Below are 14,114 nucleotides of genomic sequence, written 5' to 3' on the forward strand. Positions count from 1 at the left end.
TAGGACATCTGTTGGAGGCACCTCCTCCAGGGCCCTGAGAAGCTAACCTGAGGACTGGATGGGTGAGCAGTGCCTGGGTCTAGCCACTATAGTCAGGGCCTATACCGGAACTAAACCTCAGAGAAGGCAGGAGGGCCAGGGTCAAGCCCAGGGATGCCTGCCACCTAGGGGTTGGGGACAAGACTTAATCAGAGGTAACCAGTGCAACATGGGTCACCCAGATCCATGGTGATTTGGACCAGGAAGGGACTTGATCTACCAGCTAGGCAGGGTAGGGTCCTAACGACATCTACTAGAGTCCCCATTGAGGTTACAGAAGCCCGGTGAGTAGCCCAGAGTCAAAAAGCAGGTTCACTCCCCTTGCATCCATTAACTTTGGCACCTCAGTGTCCCCTGCAGTGCCTGTCAAGGAAGTTGGAGGTGGACAATCTCAAGGGCCTGAGCCTGAGCCAGGGATCAGTCATGCCACTGTGACCATGGCAGGATGGCCTGAGGCACGGGAAGCAGTACAAAGTGGGCAGGTGGCAGGTAGTAGTCTGGATATGTCCACTGCTAGTATCCATTCTGATGAGCCCGGGAACATAGGGAAGAGGACCTGCCAAATATGTCCAGATGGGCTGGAGCCCTGGGGCCTGGCCTGAAGCCCCAACAACTTCCTGCTGGTCCAACTCTCCTCACCCACTTCCTGGACAGTCCGTTGGAAACCAGAGGCAGCCAGGACTGATTCCCACACACTCTGATCAGGCATGTGAGGACCAGCACAGAGCACCTGATGGGTGATCTCAGAGCCTTGCATCCATATGACAGATCACAGAGAAGGAGTCACCATGAGGAGGCAACCCAGACACCAACACTGAGTACAGAGGACAGAATAATGGGGAGAGGTTGGCCAGTGGTGAGGTCTCGTGGCTAGTTTAAAGCGAGGCATCGCTGCTGGATGGAGAGAGACGAAAGCTAGGAGTACTGGCAGCCCTTTTGTTCCCAGTCATTGGAGGGCCAGAAAAGGGACACGGAATCTCAGCTTCCTTTATTCATATGACACCCTCTAAGCCTCGAAGATCTGTTCAGCCCCACTGGAGCCCAACCTCAAGATACTTGCTTCTCCGTTAGTCTCTCCTAACCCACAGAGGAAACGCTGAGCCCACCTATGAGATAATGAAATGTTTGTCCCAAGTCTGTGTATGTAGAGGTAGGACAACCCTGTGTTGAGAGAAGTAAAGATGAGAGCTAAAAGTTCTGAGGCACAAAGGACAAAAGGAAACAGGACGGGAAGCCTTGTCCTGTCCCTAAGGAAGTAAGGTTCCCCATGCTCCAGCCAGGCCTCTCTTCCAAGCAGAATATTAGGCCTGACCCAGCTGCTAGGCAGGAGTCCATATGTTGAGTAGTTAGGAACACCCCAAATCTGTATCCCCCACAAGTTCCTGAGGCCAAGAGAGACACAAGATTCTAGTTTCTAGGCCCAGCTACCCAGCCCCCATCTGCAGCCCTAGGACTAGCCTCCAGCCTAACTCCAGCCTCACTCCAGCCTCAGGGGTCCTGACTTGAGAAAATCCTGTCTCGAGTAGAAGCAGGAAGTAGGGGAGGGAGCGGGGCCCCATCCCGTTCTGCAGGCTGGGCTGGGGGCTGCCTGCCCACCTGGGTCAGCCACAGCTGCAGCTTGGATGACTGACTGGCTGAGTCATGGGGCCCCCTTCAATCTCTAGGCTGGGACAGAGTGTGAACAGCAGTGAGGCAGGATGTTCAGGCCCCAGGAGGGCAGGCACAGTTTTGAAGGCTTGGGACACCAGCTGGACACTGCTCACCTTTACCTCAAAACTTCCTGCCTAGCTCCCTGCTGCCAACAGGGCCTCTGCCTTCCAGAAGTAATTCCCAGTTTCCTGGCTTCCAGCACATAGCCACACTCAGCTCCACAGAGCCTGTGCCCAGTGCCATGCCCACAGCCACAGGTGTGTGCACATACACAGCACACGTGAGGATAGGCCAGGCTCTTAAGTCAGTCCCCCCACCAGAGTTCTAGATCATTCTAGCCTATGACTCTTGTATCTCATCCTGTGGGTCTGTGTCGAGAGCCTACTGTGAGCTGGATATGTGTAAAGCAAGAAGCCTAATCGTCTTGTCTGTCCTAGAAAGACAGAAAACTTGGGCTAGCCCAAGACCCCTGAGTACTACATACTGGTAGATGGGGAGAAGGTCACCCAGGGTGCACAGGTATAAAAGTCTAGGGAAAAGGGAAAGAGTCCTGAGACTGATATTGAGTCCTTGAGGGAGAGAAGGAGAGACGGAGGGAAGGGAGGAGGGAGCTGCTAAAAGTTCAGCGGATACAGAGAGGGCCTGGAGGGTTCCAGAAGGTCAGGAAGCCTATGGCTGGTAGGAGCCAGCTGATAGGAGTCAGTCAGAAGTTACTCTAAGTTAGGAGTTACGAGAGGCATGAAGGCCACCAGTGGGGGAAGGGTCAGCGCTCCTAGGATGAAATGGCTTCAGCCCTCTCTGTATAGTGGCAATAGAGAATGAAACACCGTGATTGTTATCAGGCAGGAAAGCAAAGGAGGAGGCAGATTGGAAGTCTTGAAGACCACTATATTGAGAAGAAGGCCAAGGTCTGGGTAGGTTGGATGGGCCACGAGATACAGGAGGTATCCTCTAAAGGCTCCAGACTCAAAGTAGGGGATAAGGGAAAGGAGGCCAGGAAGTAGTCTGGAAAGAATAGTCAGTCTGTCAGGAGCCAGTGACTGGGAATCAGGAAGCCGTGTCCTGGAGGCATATCCTGGAGAGACAAGGTCATAGGTAGAAAACCTGTAGCAGGGACAGATGCTTAGGGGCCACTGGGGGTGAGGGACAGTGGGAGCCAGAGGCAAGTGAGGGGACCACTAGGGGTACCACCTTGCTCTTGACATAGGATATCATCCTTCAGTACGAGGGTCTACTTCAAGCATGCTCTAAGTATAAGGCATTCATGGGCTAGAGTTGTTCCTGGAACCTCTTGTCCAGCATCGGGACCTGGATTGGAGTACTGCAGGTCCCTTCAGGGAGGCCCACCGCATGTAGAACCACCCCAAGAAGCAAGTGCCCTTGACATGTTCTAACCGGCGGCCTCAAAGCCTAAGTTGAGCAAAAACAAGCAAATGGACCGCCACACCTGGATCATATTACTGCTGATGTCAAAACTGCCACGGAGGGATACAGTGTCTCACGCTGGAGCTAGGCAGGGTAAACACTCTGTCACTGGCCAAGCACCTGGTACAGGAAGCCCCAAGGAGAAGGAGGGAAGCCGCACTGAGTGTCTTTATTTTACAGAATAAGTTATCGAAGAAAGCAGGTAGATCCACACAATCTGGAGAGACCAGAGGCAACTGCCTATCAAGTCTTGTATACACAGATAGACAAGCGTCTGTGGGGTGAGCACAGCTATTGCAAGGGTCCGTCTCAAGGGCAGTCCTGGGCTAAGTGAGGTGTAAAGAAATCAAATACCCTAGCTGATATTGGGGGCCAGGGAGGTGCTCTTATACTAGAAGGGCATGGAATGACAGTGTTTAGGCCAGGAGAGGGCTGGACCCCCGTGCCCTGAGAAGCCCATAAGACACGCCAGGGACCAGGGAAAACCTTGGATGGAAGCAAAAACTGGGGCTTTGTCTATGACAAGACGGCACTTGAAAACGTTCAAGAGAGAAGCATCTTGGATGAGCTAAGACAGACTATCCAGAGTAAGCTCCCAGCAGCACCCAGGCAAAGCAGGCCCTGGTCATTGTGACAACAGGGATGGACCCAGGCCATAGTCAGAGTCCCAGTAAGGTTGCTCACCATGAAGCAAGGGTACCAAAGGAGAGAGAAAGCAAGAGCCAAGAGGTTGAACATCTCTTACCCTGACCTGGCTACTGGGGGATGAGAGAAAAATGTGTGTCGTGTGAGCAGGATAGCTGGTTGGATGCATGTATATGTGTGAAGGGCGAGGCCGAGAACAGATTACCTGTGTTCACATCGGCAAGCAGCTACCAGAGCGGCAGGCAGAGGTGGGCATGAACAAAGGGCCAACAGAACAAGCTGCAGTCTAGGGAGGCTAGGGACAGGAAAAAGGAGGTGAAGCTCCTGTAACAGCAGCCACAGAGCTGCTAGTGTTTGCTTGGGACACAGGGTGTGGTGCAGGCCCAGGTGGGCAGCCCTGATCAACTGCCTGAACCCCACTCGACCCCTGTCCACCTGCCACCATTGCCCACCTAGTTTGGCCGAAGGCTCTGGCCTCTGGTACAATGTGTTCTGTCTGGAGTTCTCAAGCTTCCGGGACTCCATCAGGAGAGAATCCAATGCAGGTGGGGCCTGTGCCTGATGCCAGCACAAACAGGGCCTCTCAGCTTCCAGAGTCCTTTTCCAGCCTGAGCAGCTGCTGCAGAATCCGCCCATGGGGGGATTGAGCAGACGGAGCAACAGCTTCCTAATCACCCTGACATGGAGCTGCCTCTGCACACAGGACCCTTTGAGGCTGACAAGAACTGGCTGGTCTTTTGGAAAGGGTAGAGTCCCCATTCTGAGCCTAGGTCTCCCCAACCTCCACTGGCAGGCAGAAGACCCCAGTATTGTCAGAAGCTAGGGGTTATGGGACCCCAAGCCTATCACTGCTCTGCTCCAGGACCTTTGTCCCAAAGCTGGCATCAGTTCACACAGAGCAGGGAAACTCTGGGTGGGCAGTTCCAAGCAACACTCAGAACCTACGAGGGAGGAGATGACCCAGTGTCCTGTACCTTGGGGTCACATGATGTTAGCCCAGGGGTATTGACCGTGAGGCAGCACAGTCTGAGGACAGGTGAGGGGTAAATCACATGAACACCAAGGACATCAGTGCAACAGAAGAAGCAGAAGGGAGGCCCAGCGACCTGAGCCAATGGGATCATGTGTGAGAGGTGACATAGGCTCCCAACTCAAGCTAAGGAGTCAAGAGCAAAGTCAACAGGGTTGCCCAGGAGGGAGGTATTGCTCTGGTTACCCCGCAAGATTCCACCACAGAGCCACCATCTGCAGCTCTGTAAAGGACACTCCTGGCCTCCCATACCAAAGCCCCAGGGATTAAAGCTATTTGGAAGCCAAGTGTGTGGTCATAGGCCTGTGATCTCAGTGTTTGGGAGACTGAGGTAGTAGGATCATAAGTGTCAGGCTAGCTTGGTACACACAGTGAAACCCAGGATAGGAAGGGAGCTATTTACAGTGAACCCTAGAAAACCAGGTATGCTGAGAGCTCAGTGTGTAGAAAAGACACCCCCACAATGTGAAGAATCAATCACTACTGGGAACCCTGAATCAACCCCAACACATAAGAGAGAAATGCAAACCTAAAAAGCACCTGAAAATTTCATGTTGGATTGAGGAAAAGTGATCTAAGCATACCCTGACTTGGAAACCATGAAGGAAAAAAAAAAAAGGATGGTGCTTCTCTTTGGGAAAACAATGGTCACCATAAGTGCAGACACAAAATAAACGCATGCAAGAGAAAACACTTGTGATCTACATGTCAAAAGATAAGCCTTCACATACAAAGAGCCTTTACAAATCAATGAACATGAAAGGACTTGCCCGCTAACCTCATTGGCTTTTGCCCAGAGCTTTCTAGCAAGCAGGGATCTTGGGGGCGTCCACCCCCTCATCCAAGAGAAAAACCAGAGATTAATTAACTCACTCCACAAATATTTGTACTAGATCACATGCGTTTACTGAGCACCTACTGTGTGTCAGACATTAAAAGGCTTATCAGGAACTCAACAGGAATGACACACTCAGGACCTGACCTCAGGAGCCTCAAGTCTGAAGAAGAAACAATAAACAAGTAAATTAATAAACTCAGGAAGTTTGTGGAGGGGCAGTGGTCACAGAGTGTGCTGGGGGAAACGAGATAAGCAGAAACTTTGGCTAAAGCAGTGGGTATTCGAGTTGAAAGTCCACAAAAAAAAAAGTGTAGAGTGGGATTTCAGGCAGAGGGAACAGTAAGTGCAAAGGTCTTCAGGTAAATGGAGGATGTGTTCAGGATCTGTGTGAGAAAGGGTTGGAGGGGGGCTGCAGAGGGAGGTGACATTCATAGTGGAAATGCTGAGAGAAGACAGGGGTCTAAGCACAAAGGTCAACCGGTGCTGCCCAGAGCAAAGCAGAGGAGAGGAGTGCAGACACCTAGGTCAGAGGTGAGACTGCGGGTCTGGCCAGGCTCTGGCTGCAGAGGTTTGAAGAAGCTGGATTTTTAGGAATACTTTTGTGGGTATACATATGTGTGCGTGCGTGTGTGTGTGTGAATGGAGTTATGGGGCTAAGAGAGAGAGGCAGTTGCAAGGAAGCAGCTGTAGGGACCAGATAAAGAATCATGGGAAGTACAAGTAATGTGTGGAGCTGTTCAGGTGAGGGTCTACATGGCAAAGCATCTCCAAAGCACATAAAAAGTAAGCTAAGTATTCTAGACGAAGCCCAGGGACAGGGGCAGTTCTCTTGTGTGAAGTTCTTGAGGAGTGACTGGCTGGGTGAATAGCTAGGGTTCCTGCCACATCTCAGTCTTGGGGCACTCCTTTTAGAGTGCCATGTTCCATCTGGTATGGCTGGTGACTTCACTCGAGTGTTGCTGGTGATCAGGAATATTAATTTGTTGACATAAATAATTTATCTGGCAAGCTGGTGGTGGCGGGAGCATATCTGCATAAACAAGATCAGAAGTCCAGTCATTATTTCTTGACTTTTTTTTTCCTTAGAGACAGTGTCTCTTTATATAACCCTGGCCTGGCCTGAAACTCACGATGTAGACCAGGCTGGCCTTAAATTTACATATATTCTATCACTTCTGCTGGGATTATGGTGTAGACCACCATACTTGGCCCTTTTGACCTTTGTAAAGTGAGTAATTGAGGTCGAAGACGTTGCTTTATTAACTGGAAGCCCTGGGATTGGTGCAGAGAGTCCCTGTTCTACATGGCCTAGAAGCACCCAGCTTGGCTCCTGCCTGGATTCTCAGGGATGCTCGGCCATGTGCCCTGTGGATCCTGGGGACCAAAGGTCAGAAGGCCATCCTTGTCAGCCAGAAATATGGAATGCAGGCTTTTCTACAAAAGCTGGACCACTAAAACTAAGCCATAAATACAATAACCGTAAGCACCACCTCTCTTGGTCACCACACCGAACGCACACTAGCATCCACTCCATGAGGCCAGCCTTTACAAGCTCCGACTGACCGTGTACAATTCATGGGAGTTCTCCATGGCCTCACCATGCAGGTGCATGTTGGGGGAGGATGGGCCCTGTGGTCAGCAAGGCAGCACTCCTTCCCCTCACAGTTCTCAAGTAGGTGAAACCACCTTCATTCCCCTCATGCTTAGACTCTGGAGTGAAGGCGCTCACATGTCTAGCATTGGCTACGTCCCTTCATGAGCTTAGAAGAGCTACAGCAGGTATGGGCAGAGACCCGCAACTGACAGGACCCAGTTCCAGTGGGAGAAACAGGTAACTAACAAATGATGGCCGGCACCCTGAGGAAACCATGATGGTGAGCTGACAGGACACTGCATAGGAAAGAAAGGGCCAAGAGTAGACAGGCCTGCGACGGGCACACACTGCCACATTTGAGGAGCAGCAGTAGGCTTGGAATCAAGAGAATAAGAAAGAGAAAAAGGCCACGTGGAAAATGGAAGTCTGTTACAGGGTGGCTCCTGGGCCAGGAGGACAGTGGTGTTTTGAGTGTTCAAAGGACTGGCATGCACTGAAGCGAGCCAACCAGTAGACACTGCTGTGTACAGTCCCAGAACAGGAGATGAAGAGTACTGGACTGGGATGAGTTAGTGAGGATAGAGCAGCCCAGCTGTGTCAGACGTCCTGGCCTCTGCTGAATGGATACTGGGAGACAGAAGGAAAGTAACATTGCAGAAAGCCAGCAAAGGGGTTACAGGGAGGAGATGACCTGTAGAGGCCACACTGCACACACGTTCTCTCAGCCCCTCTTGTGGGGCGTTTGAGATGAGGACTTGTAATATTACCTCCTGAGATGTGTGTCAGCTTGTTTGTATTTGAAAAGGACCATCCTGTACCCTGGTACCCTGTAAGTACTTAATACAGGTCTCCTACTCATTGCCTTCTTGCTACCTGCCTCCCCAATTTCTGCCCCAGCTCTTCCCTCTCCCACAGCACCCAAGGCAGATTTCTTTCCTTCTGTGAAAAGAAGGATCATACTTAGCCTGGACAGTTAAAGAGGCGGTTTCTGATGGTGGCGTCAGGGTGCTGGGGAGAGAGGGAGCGGAGAAGCCCAGGGAAGGGCTGAGGAACAGCAGGCTCTGCCAGGCAGTGTTCTCCCCAGGCCTTGTTGCCTGATCCATAAGATACAGAGGTGGAGGCCAGTGGGAGCAGGGTCAACTGAGCCAGCCAGGGAGCGGGTCAGCTGGGCTCAGGGTTCCTGTGAACCAGCCTTCTCTCTACATCGCACTGGTCGACTCCCCCACAGGCCCTTCTAGTGCCAGGTTGGCATACGATGGCTGTTCACTGGGTATCAAACGTTTTTACTGTGGCCCCTGAAAGTGACCCATGAATGTCCCACAAGTCACCAAAGGCCATCCTCTCATGACCCTACAGAGGACCCTGAGCTGACCAACAAGGATCCCCAGCCTGAATATATCCCAGGGCCCTGCACCCTGAACCCACCCTGGTGTCCCCACCCCAGGTTAAGCTATTTTGGGAGGTGCTGACCAAGGATCAAGGCTGGGCAGGTTCTACCAAAAAAAAAAAAATCCAAAAGGACTGCAAGATTTTCCTTTGAAAACAAATTCATAACCACATCAAACAGGGATCCCTGTCGCTTTGAGTCTGATCACCAGCCGCCGCAGGCTCTCTAACTAGCTGTTATTCTAATTGCTTTTTTTCTCCTTCTGAGGCCCACAGAAGTCATCTATGGTTTTTTCCCCTTTGGTGAGCAGAGATGGGGCACAACAAGGCTTTTGTCTGCCTTGCCCTGTTAATCACTATCGAATTGCAAATAGTGACAAGATCTGAGATCTTCAAAACTGATCAGTCCCCGTGGCTCTTGGAGAACAGCATCTCAGAGCCTAGAACAGATGATCCCTTCTCTGAAGATGGTGGCAGCTCTCTGGTCACCTGTTGTGATGTGGCTCCCGGCCTCTACCTACTCATCACTGAGCACCAAGGCTCACAAGCTCTCCAGCTGTAGTCAAAGCACCAAAGGGAGGAAGGAGGGCCAGGCGGCTTCAAGAGCAATTGCTGAAATTGACTCTGTTCTTTGGAGCTGAGTTCTGGGCTGAGAAGCCATGTACACTAAGCCAGTACCCTTCCTGCAGTGGCCCAGCAGGACCAAACAAGAGCTTGGGCATGAAGGGTCTCTTGCTTATGCTACTCTGAGAGCCTAAGTGTAGGAAGGAGGCAGAGCCCATAACAAGCCAAGACCACCCCATGCCCTACCTTCAAGGCAAGAAGCACAACCTTGGTGGGCAAGCTCCCCAGGCTCCTTGTACAACACATCCAGTGGACAGCAGCATGTTCCACTTCCCAGCTAGGGAAGCAGAAGCCACAAGGAGTGTTCATGGCCAGGCCTCTGCATCAAGCAGTCCCACCTCAAAGGGCAACCCCTGGGCCCCAAGTTTTGCTAGACAGAGAAGCCAGCAAGCACCATGGCCAGCTACCAAGATCCAGGCTAGAGAGTAAATGAAGCATATGGCATCCCACCGGCCAACTCCCCAGAGGCCCTTCTGTTACCAGTTTGGCATCCAATGGCTCTTCATTGGGTATCAGACATCTTTAATATGGCCCCTGAAAGTGACCTATGAATGTCCCCCAAAGGCCATCCTCTCGTGACCCTACAGATTCTGAGCTCACCAGCAAGGATCCCCAGCCTGAATACATTCCAGACCTTGCAGCTTGAACCCAAGCCCTGGTGTCCCCACCCCAGGCCAAGTTGGCTTAGGCAATCTGGTCCGAACAAGGCCAGAAAAGCTTCAGAACTCAGACACAACTTACTGCTCCTCACCCATGACGGCCAGGGTGAGCAAGAGGACCCTATTTATGGGCAGCTGGAAAATCTATGAGGATCCTGCGGATGACCAAGAGGACCCAGAAAGGTCCTATATATGACCATGAAATCCAGGCAAACTCTCAATGACTGGAGAGTGGAGGAGTGGGTGCATTTAAAGGATCTCTTATACTTTTTCCTGTCTTCACAGCCTTGTCCTCCCTGACAAGGTGACTTTGGCACAGTGAGGTCCCAGTCTCTAGACACTCTTAAAACTCTAGCCCATATCCTTCAATAGGACACCTTTGAACCCATACAGGCTCCTCCAAACCCCAGTTGACATAAACAGCAGCCATGAGGACATTGTGAGCTTAGGAACTGTCTAGGGAAGCTTTAGGGACACCTTTGCTTGGCATACACAGGCTTGATGGGCCCTGTGGCAGCTGTCCCGCAGGAGGTTTCAAACAGCCCCATACCCACCCCAAGAACCCTCCTTAAGGACTCTGCCCACTAACAAATGTGAGGTGTCCACTGGTATTCAATTGTGGGTTCGTAAATATTCATGAAACCATCCATCTCCATGAATCAACTGGTGCTTTTCCACTGCCTACTCAGATTGGCCCTGAGTGTTTAAATCTGCATGAAGCTAGACCAAGACTAGACTCAGACAACCTTCCTTTAGTACAGGGCTCACAGAGGCCTTGGACAGGTCAGGAACTCTGGCTTCATCTGCCAGGGACAACCTAGTTTCAGCTTCTACCCGCTGTACTCTTAAGCCCTGAGCTTCAGTTTCCCCATGTGAGCCCTCCAGCCTGGATAATTCTATCGGGCCCTCTCAGGCTACAAACAAGTCCCGGGACAGAGAAACCAGTGCTGAAAGCATCAGAAGCCTGCCTGAAACACAGACTTCACTCACGGCACACACTTATCCAGGAAGATGGGATCTAGACCCTGCTTGCCTCTTGTCCTCAGGGCCCGAGTCACCCAGGTTTTGAGGCCAGCAGTCAGCAGTTGGCTGAGTCATCTCATGGTTTTCCCTAAAGCAGTTTTGCAGGTCTAACCGTAGGAGGCCATCTGTCAGGACCTACGGCTCCATCCGGCATGATGGGTGTTCCCTTTACTCCAGGGAACAATGTGGATATGAGGGAGACCCTTGCTTCACTGACACAGCACACTGGAGGAACCACCACTATGCGCAGCTGAGGTCCTCTCTCTCCCAACCCCTGCTCTATTGCTTATGCTAGGTATCCTGTATCCCCCACCACAGTTCTCCAACTGTCCCTGGAACAGCCCTGCTTCCTAGGAAATTCTACTAGGGGCTCTGGCCTCCCTAGATGGTGGGCATTCTCTTCTAGGAGAGAAAAGGAAGTAGCCGCGCATTTCAGGCCCTCGGGGCTGGGCTCCAGCCCCTAGCACAATGACTCCTTCTTTCTAAGAAGTTCTCCAGTGGCTCCTCTTTGTCTCCTACAAGCACAGCAAGTGTGGTCTCTGTGAGTGCCTACTCTGCACTGTTTATCCCAGGTTCTCCCCTGCCTCTATCTCCCCTCCAGTTTCTTAGCTACCTGCCCAGTGATTGGAGCAAAATAAGACCTTCACAGGCATGGGGTAAGAACCACATGGTCAAAAAAATCCTGCCTTGACCCATGGGGACCTAGAAAGGTGGTGGTGTCCTAAATTAGTACCTTTGAGTTACCTTTAAGGGTGGGCATTGTTCTATGACCCAGCCAGCCTCTGCCTGCTCAACCCTGGGCTGTCCCAATCCCTCTCTCCAGGTGCCAGCCCCTCCCACAAAGGCCCCTCTGTGTAAGTCTCCAATCCTATCCAAGCTGAGCAGACATCTTGGTCCTCTGAGGTCCCACCCATTATGCATCCCCTCCACTTGGTCACAGGAAGCCAGAGACTGTTCTAGAAGCTCCAGAAGGCTTGTCCAGAGTCTCAAGACCAAAAAAACCTGGGAGAGAGCTAAGAGGTGACTCCCAGCCACTAGGTCTACCTAGAAACAAGAGATAACTGCTTAGCACCCCCAGGTTTATGCATGTATGGACACACACAAGAACTCAATACTGTACCCCCCTTGTACCCCAATAACAGACATGCACATGAGGGTGATCAAGGGCCTCTAGGCATGGTGCACACATCAACCCACAGCTGTAAGAACATGTGACATACTCTCTTTCAGGCCTTGCATGCCCGGGCCCTAAGGTGACCCTAGGCTGTCCCTAGCACCAGCTTCATCTCTGCTTCTGTCCCTTCAGGTGACACAACTGGACCAGAGACTGGTGATCATCACAGACATGCTCCACCAACTGCTGTCCCTGCAACAAGGTGGTCCAACCTGCAACAACAGGTCACAAGTCGTAGCCAGTGATGAAGGTGGCTCCATCAACCCTGAGCTCTTCCTGCCCAGCAACAGCCTGCCCACCTATGAACAGCTGACTGTGCCCCAGACAGGCCCTGATGAAGGCTCCTGAAGGAGCTCAGAAGGGAGGTTCAGGGTAACCTTCCACAGGTCTGCCCCACCTCCCTCTCAACAGGGGCACCTGCCTGGTTCTCACCCTCTTGAAGGCCTGATATGACAGCCTAGCTCCCTAAAGCCCCAAAACCCATGGGTCAAGCCACTGGCCTGAATCTGGAGCTCACCAAGACCCCTCTGCCCAGTCAGTGGGAACTAGAACTTGGCTGAGCATGGGGTTCCTCTCAGGCCCCTATCAAGATGGTGATGTTATTCTCCTGATGGCTGGGGACATAGGGATGGGGAGTGTCTGACCAGGATGCAACTCAGGCAGAAGGAAGCCCATCCAGGTGATGCCAAATGGCTTCCTAAAGGGAAACAGGAAGAATCTGAAAGAGTCTGGGGTTTCCACCCTCAACTCTGAATCCAGAGCCCAGCAGGGAGCAGGCAGGGCAAGACAGGCCCAGCCCACACTAACTACAAGCTGTAGCCCAGTGGGGGCTCAACAGGCCAAAGTCTGACTCCTTCACTCTCTAGTGATGTTGACCACTTCCGAATACCAGAGGGATTTCCAGCTTCCCCCAAAGGATATCCCAGGCAGGGGACCATTCACTGTCCACCCTAACCAGATATGGACTGACAACTTCTCCCCTAAAGTGAAGAGCAGGGCCCTCAAGCCCTGTGATAAGCCCTTCGTGCAGCCTGCCTCCTCCTTGCTGGTCAGAGGTGCCGGAGAGATGTTCAGACTCCAGTCTCTTCACGCCACATCCCTCAGCCAGCAGCTGAGCCACAGCAAGGTTAAGGGCATCGCGGTTTCTCCCAGGATCGGTTCCTTGGGCATCACACCTCACAGAAATCAAGATAATTTCTGGTGATTCAGACTCTGTGTTTTAATGAATTTCATAGTATGATCTTGATTGAGAGGCTTTTGCAAATAAAGCTGGGACATGCCAGGTTGACCTTGGTACGATGCTTACTTCCGAGAGTGTCTGGGAGATCTTTAGAATAACCTCTCATCCACCCTCCACCCTCTGCCCTACCCCACCTTCCTGTCTCCTGCTGCTCCCCACCGACAGCCTCAGTCTTTTTGTGGACAGGACCCTGCAGTTCCCTGGGTCCCAGGTGCCCAAGTAGCCATGGAGTATGATTGGTTGGCCCAGGCAGAGAAGGCTCAGGCGCTAAGGGCTCACAGGGTCCATAATACAGGTCAAAGGTTGAGCCAGTCTGGGCTTGGGGTTTCCACTCCAGGCCTTCCTGTCTACTTGGTGTGATCAGGATGTAGTTACCGCCTAATTCCAGAAGACCCTGAGCCCTAGGAGTAGCTGAGCCTGATCAGGAACACACTGATATATTCCCAGAAAGTCACCCTCAGACATGTGCCAGGGCCTTTCATCTGTCCTTCCCAGCCAAGATGACTGTCACTGGCGACCCAGGAGGCCATTCAAGAGTTCATCTTTTCCAAGACCAGCTCCCAAGGCCCTAGGACTTTTACTTCTGAAATAAAAGTGTTCAAATAAGTGCTGGGGTTCCTGGACTCCCCTCAAAGCCTCAGTTTCCCTGTTGGGATTATGATGTTCCTCTGGCTGTCCAGACAGTCCTCTAGGCTGGAGGCCTATTCTAAGTGAATACTGCCCTGTGGCTGTCTTCTTCTTCTTTGATCCATCCAATGTGAATGGAAACCATGCCCTGTGAGCAGAG

General features: G+C 52.0%; 1 protein-coding gene across 3 annotated transcripts in view; it reads left to right on the forward strand.

The window, feature by feature from the left end:
* Kcnq1 (potassium voltage-gated channel subfamily Q member 1) overlaps positions 1 to 13,373 on the forward strand; it is a 332,940-nt gene extending 319,567 nt beyond the window's left edge. For all 3 annotated transcript variants that reach the window (XM_039092705.2, NM_032073.2, XM_039092732.2), the window contains one exon: positions 12,220 to 13,373. In XM_039092705.2, the coding sequence (XP_038948633.1) occupies positions 12,220 to 12,332 (113 nt within the window). In that variant the 3' untranslated portion in view covers positions 12,333 to 13,373. The remainder of the gene's footprint in view (positions 1 to 12,219) is intronic.
* The last annotated feature ends 741 nt before the right edge of the window (positions 13,374 to 14,114 follow it).

Source organism: Rattus norvegicus, chromosome 1 (assembly GCF_036323735.1).
Source record: "Rattus norvegicus strain BN/NHsdMcwi chromosome 1, GRCr8, whole genome shotgun sequence".
In the NCBI taxonomy this organism is placed as follows: Eukaryota; Metazoa; Chordata; class Mammalia; order Rodentia; family Muridae; genus Rattus; species Rattus norvegicus.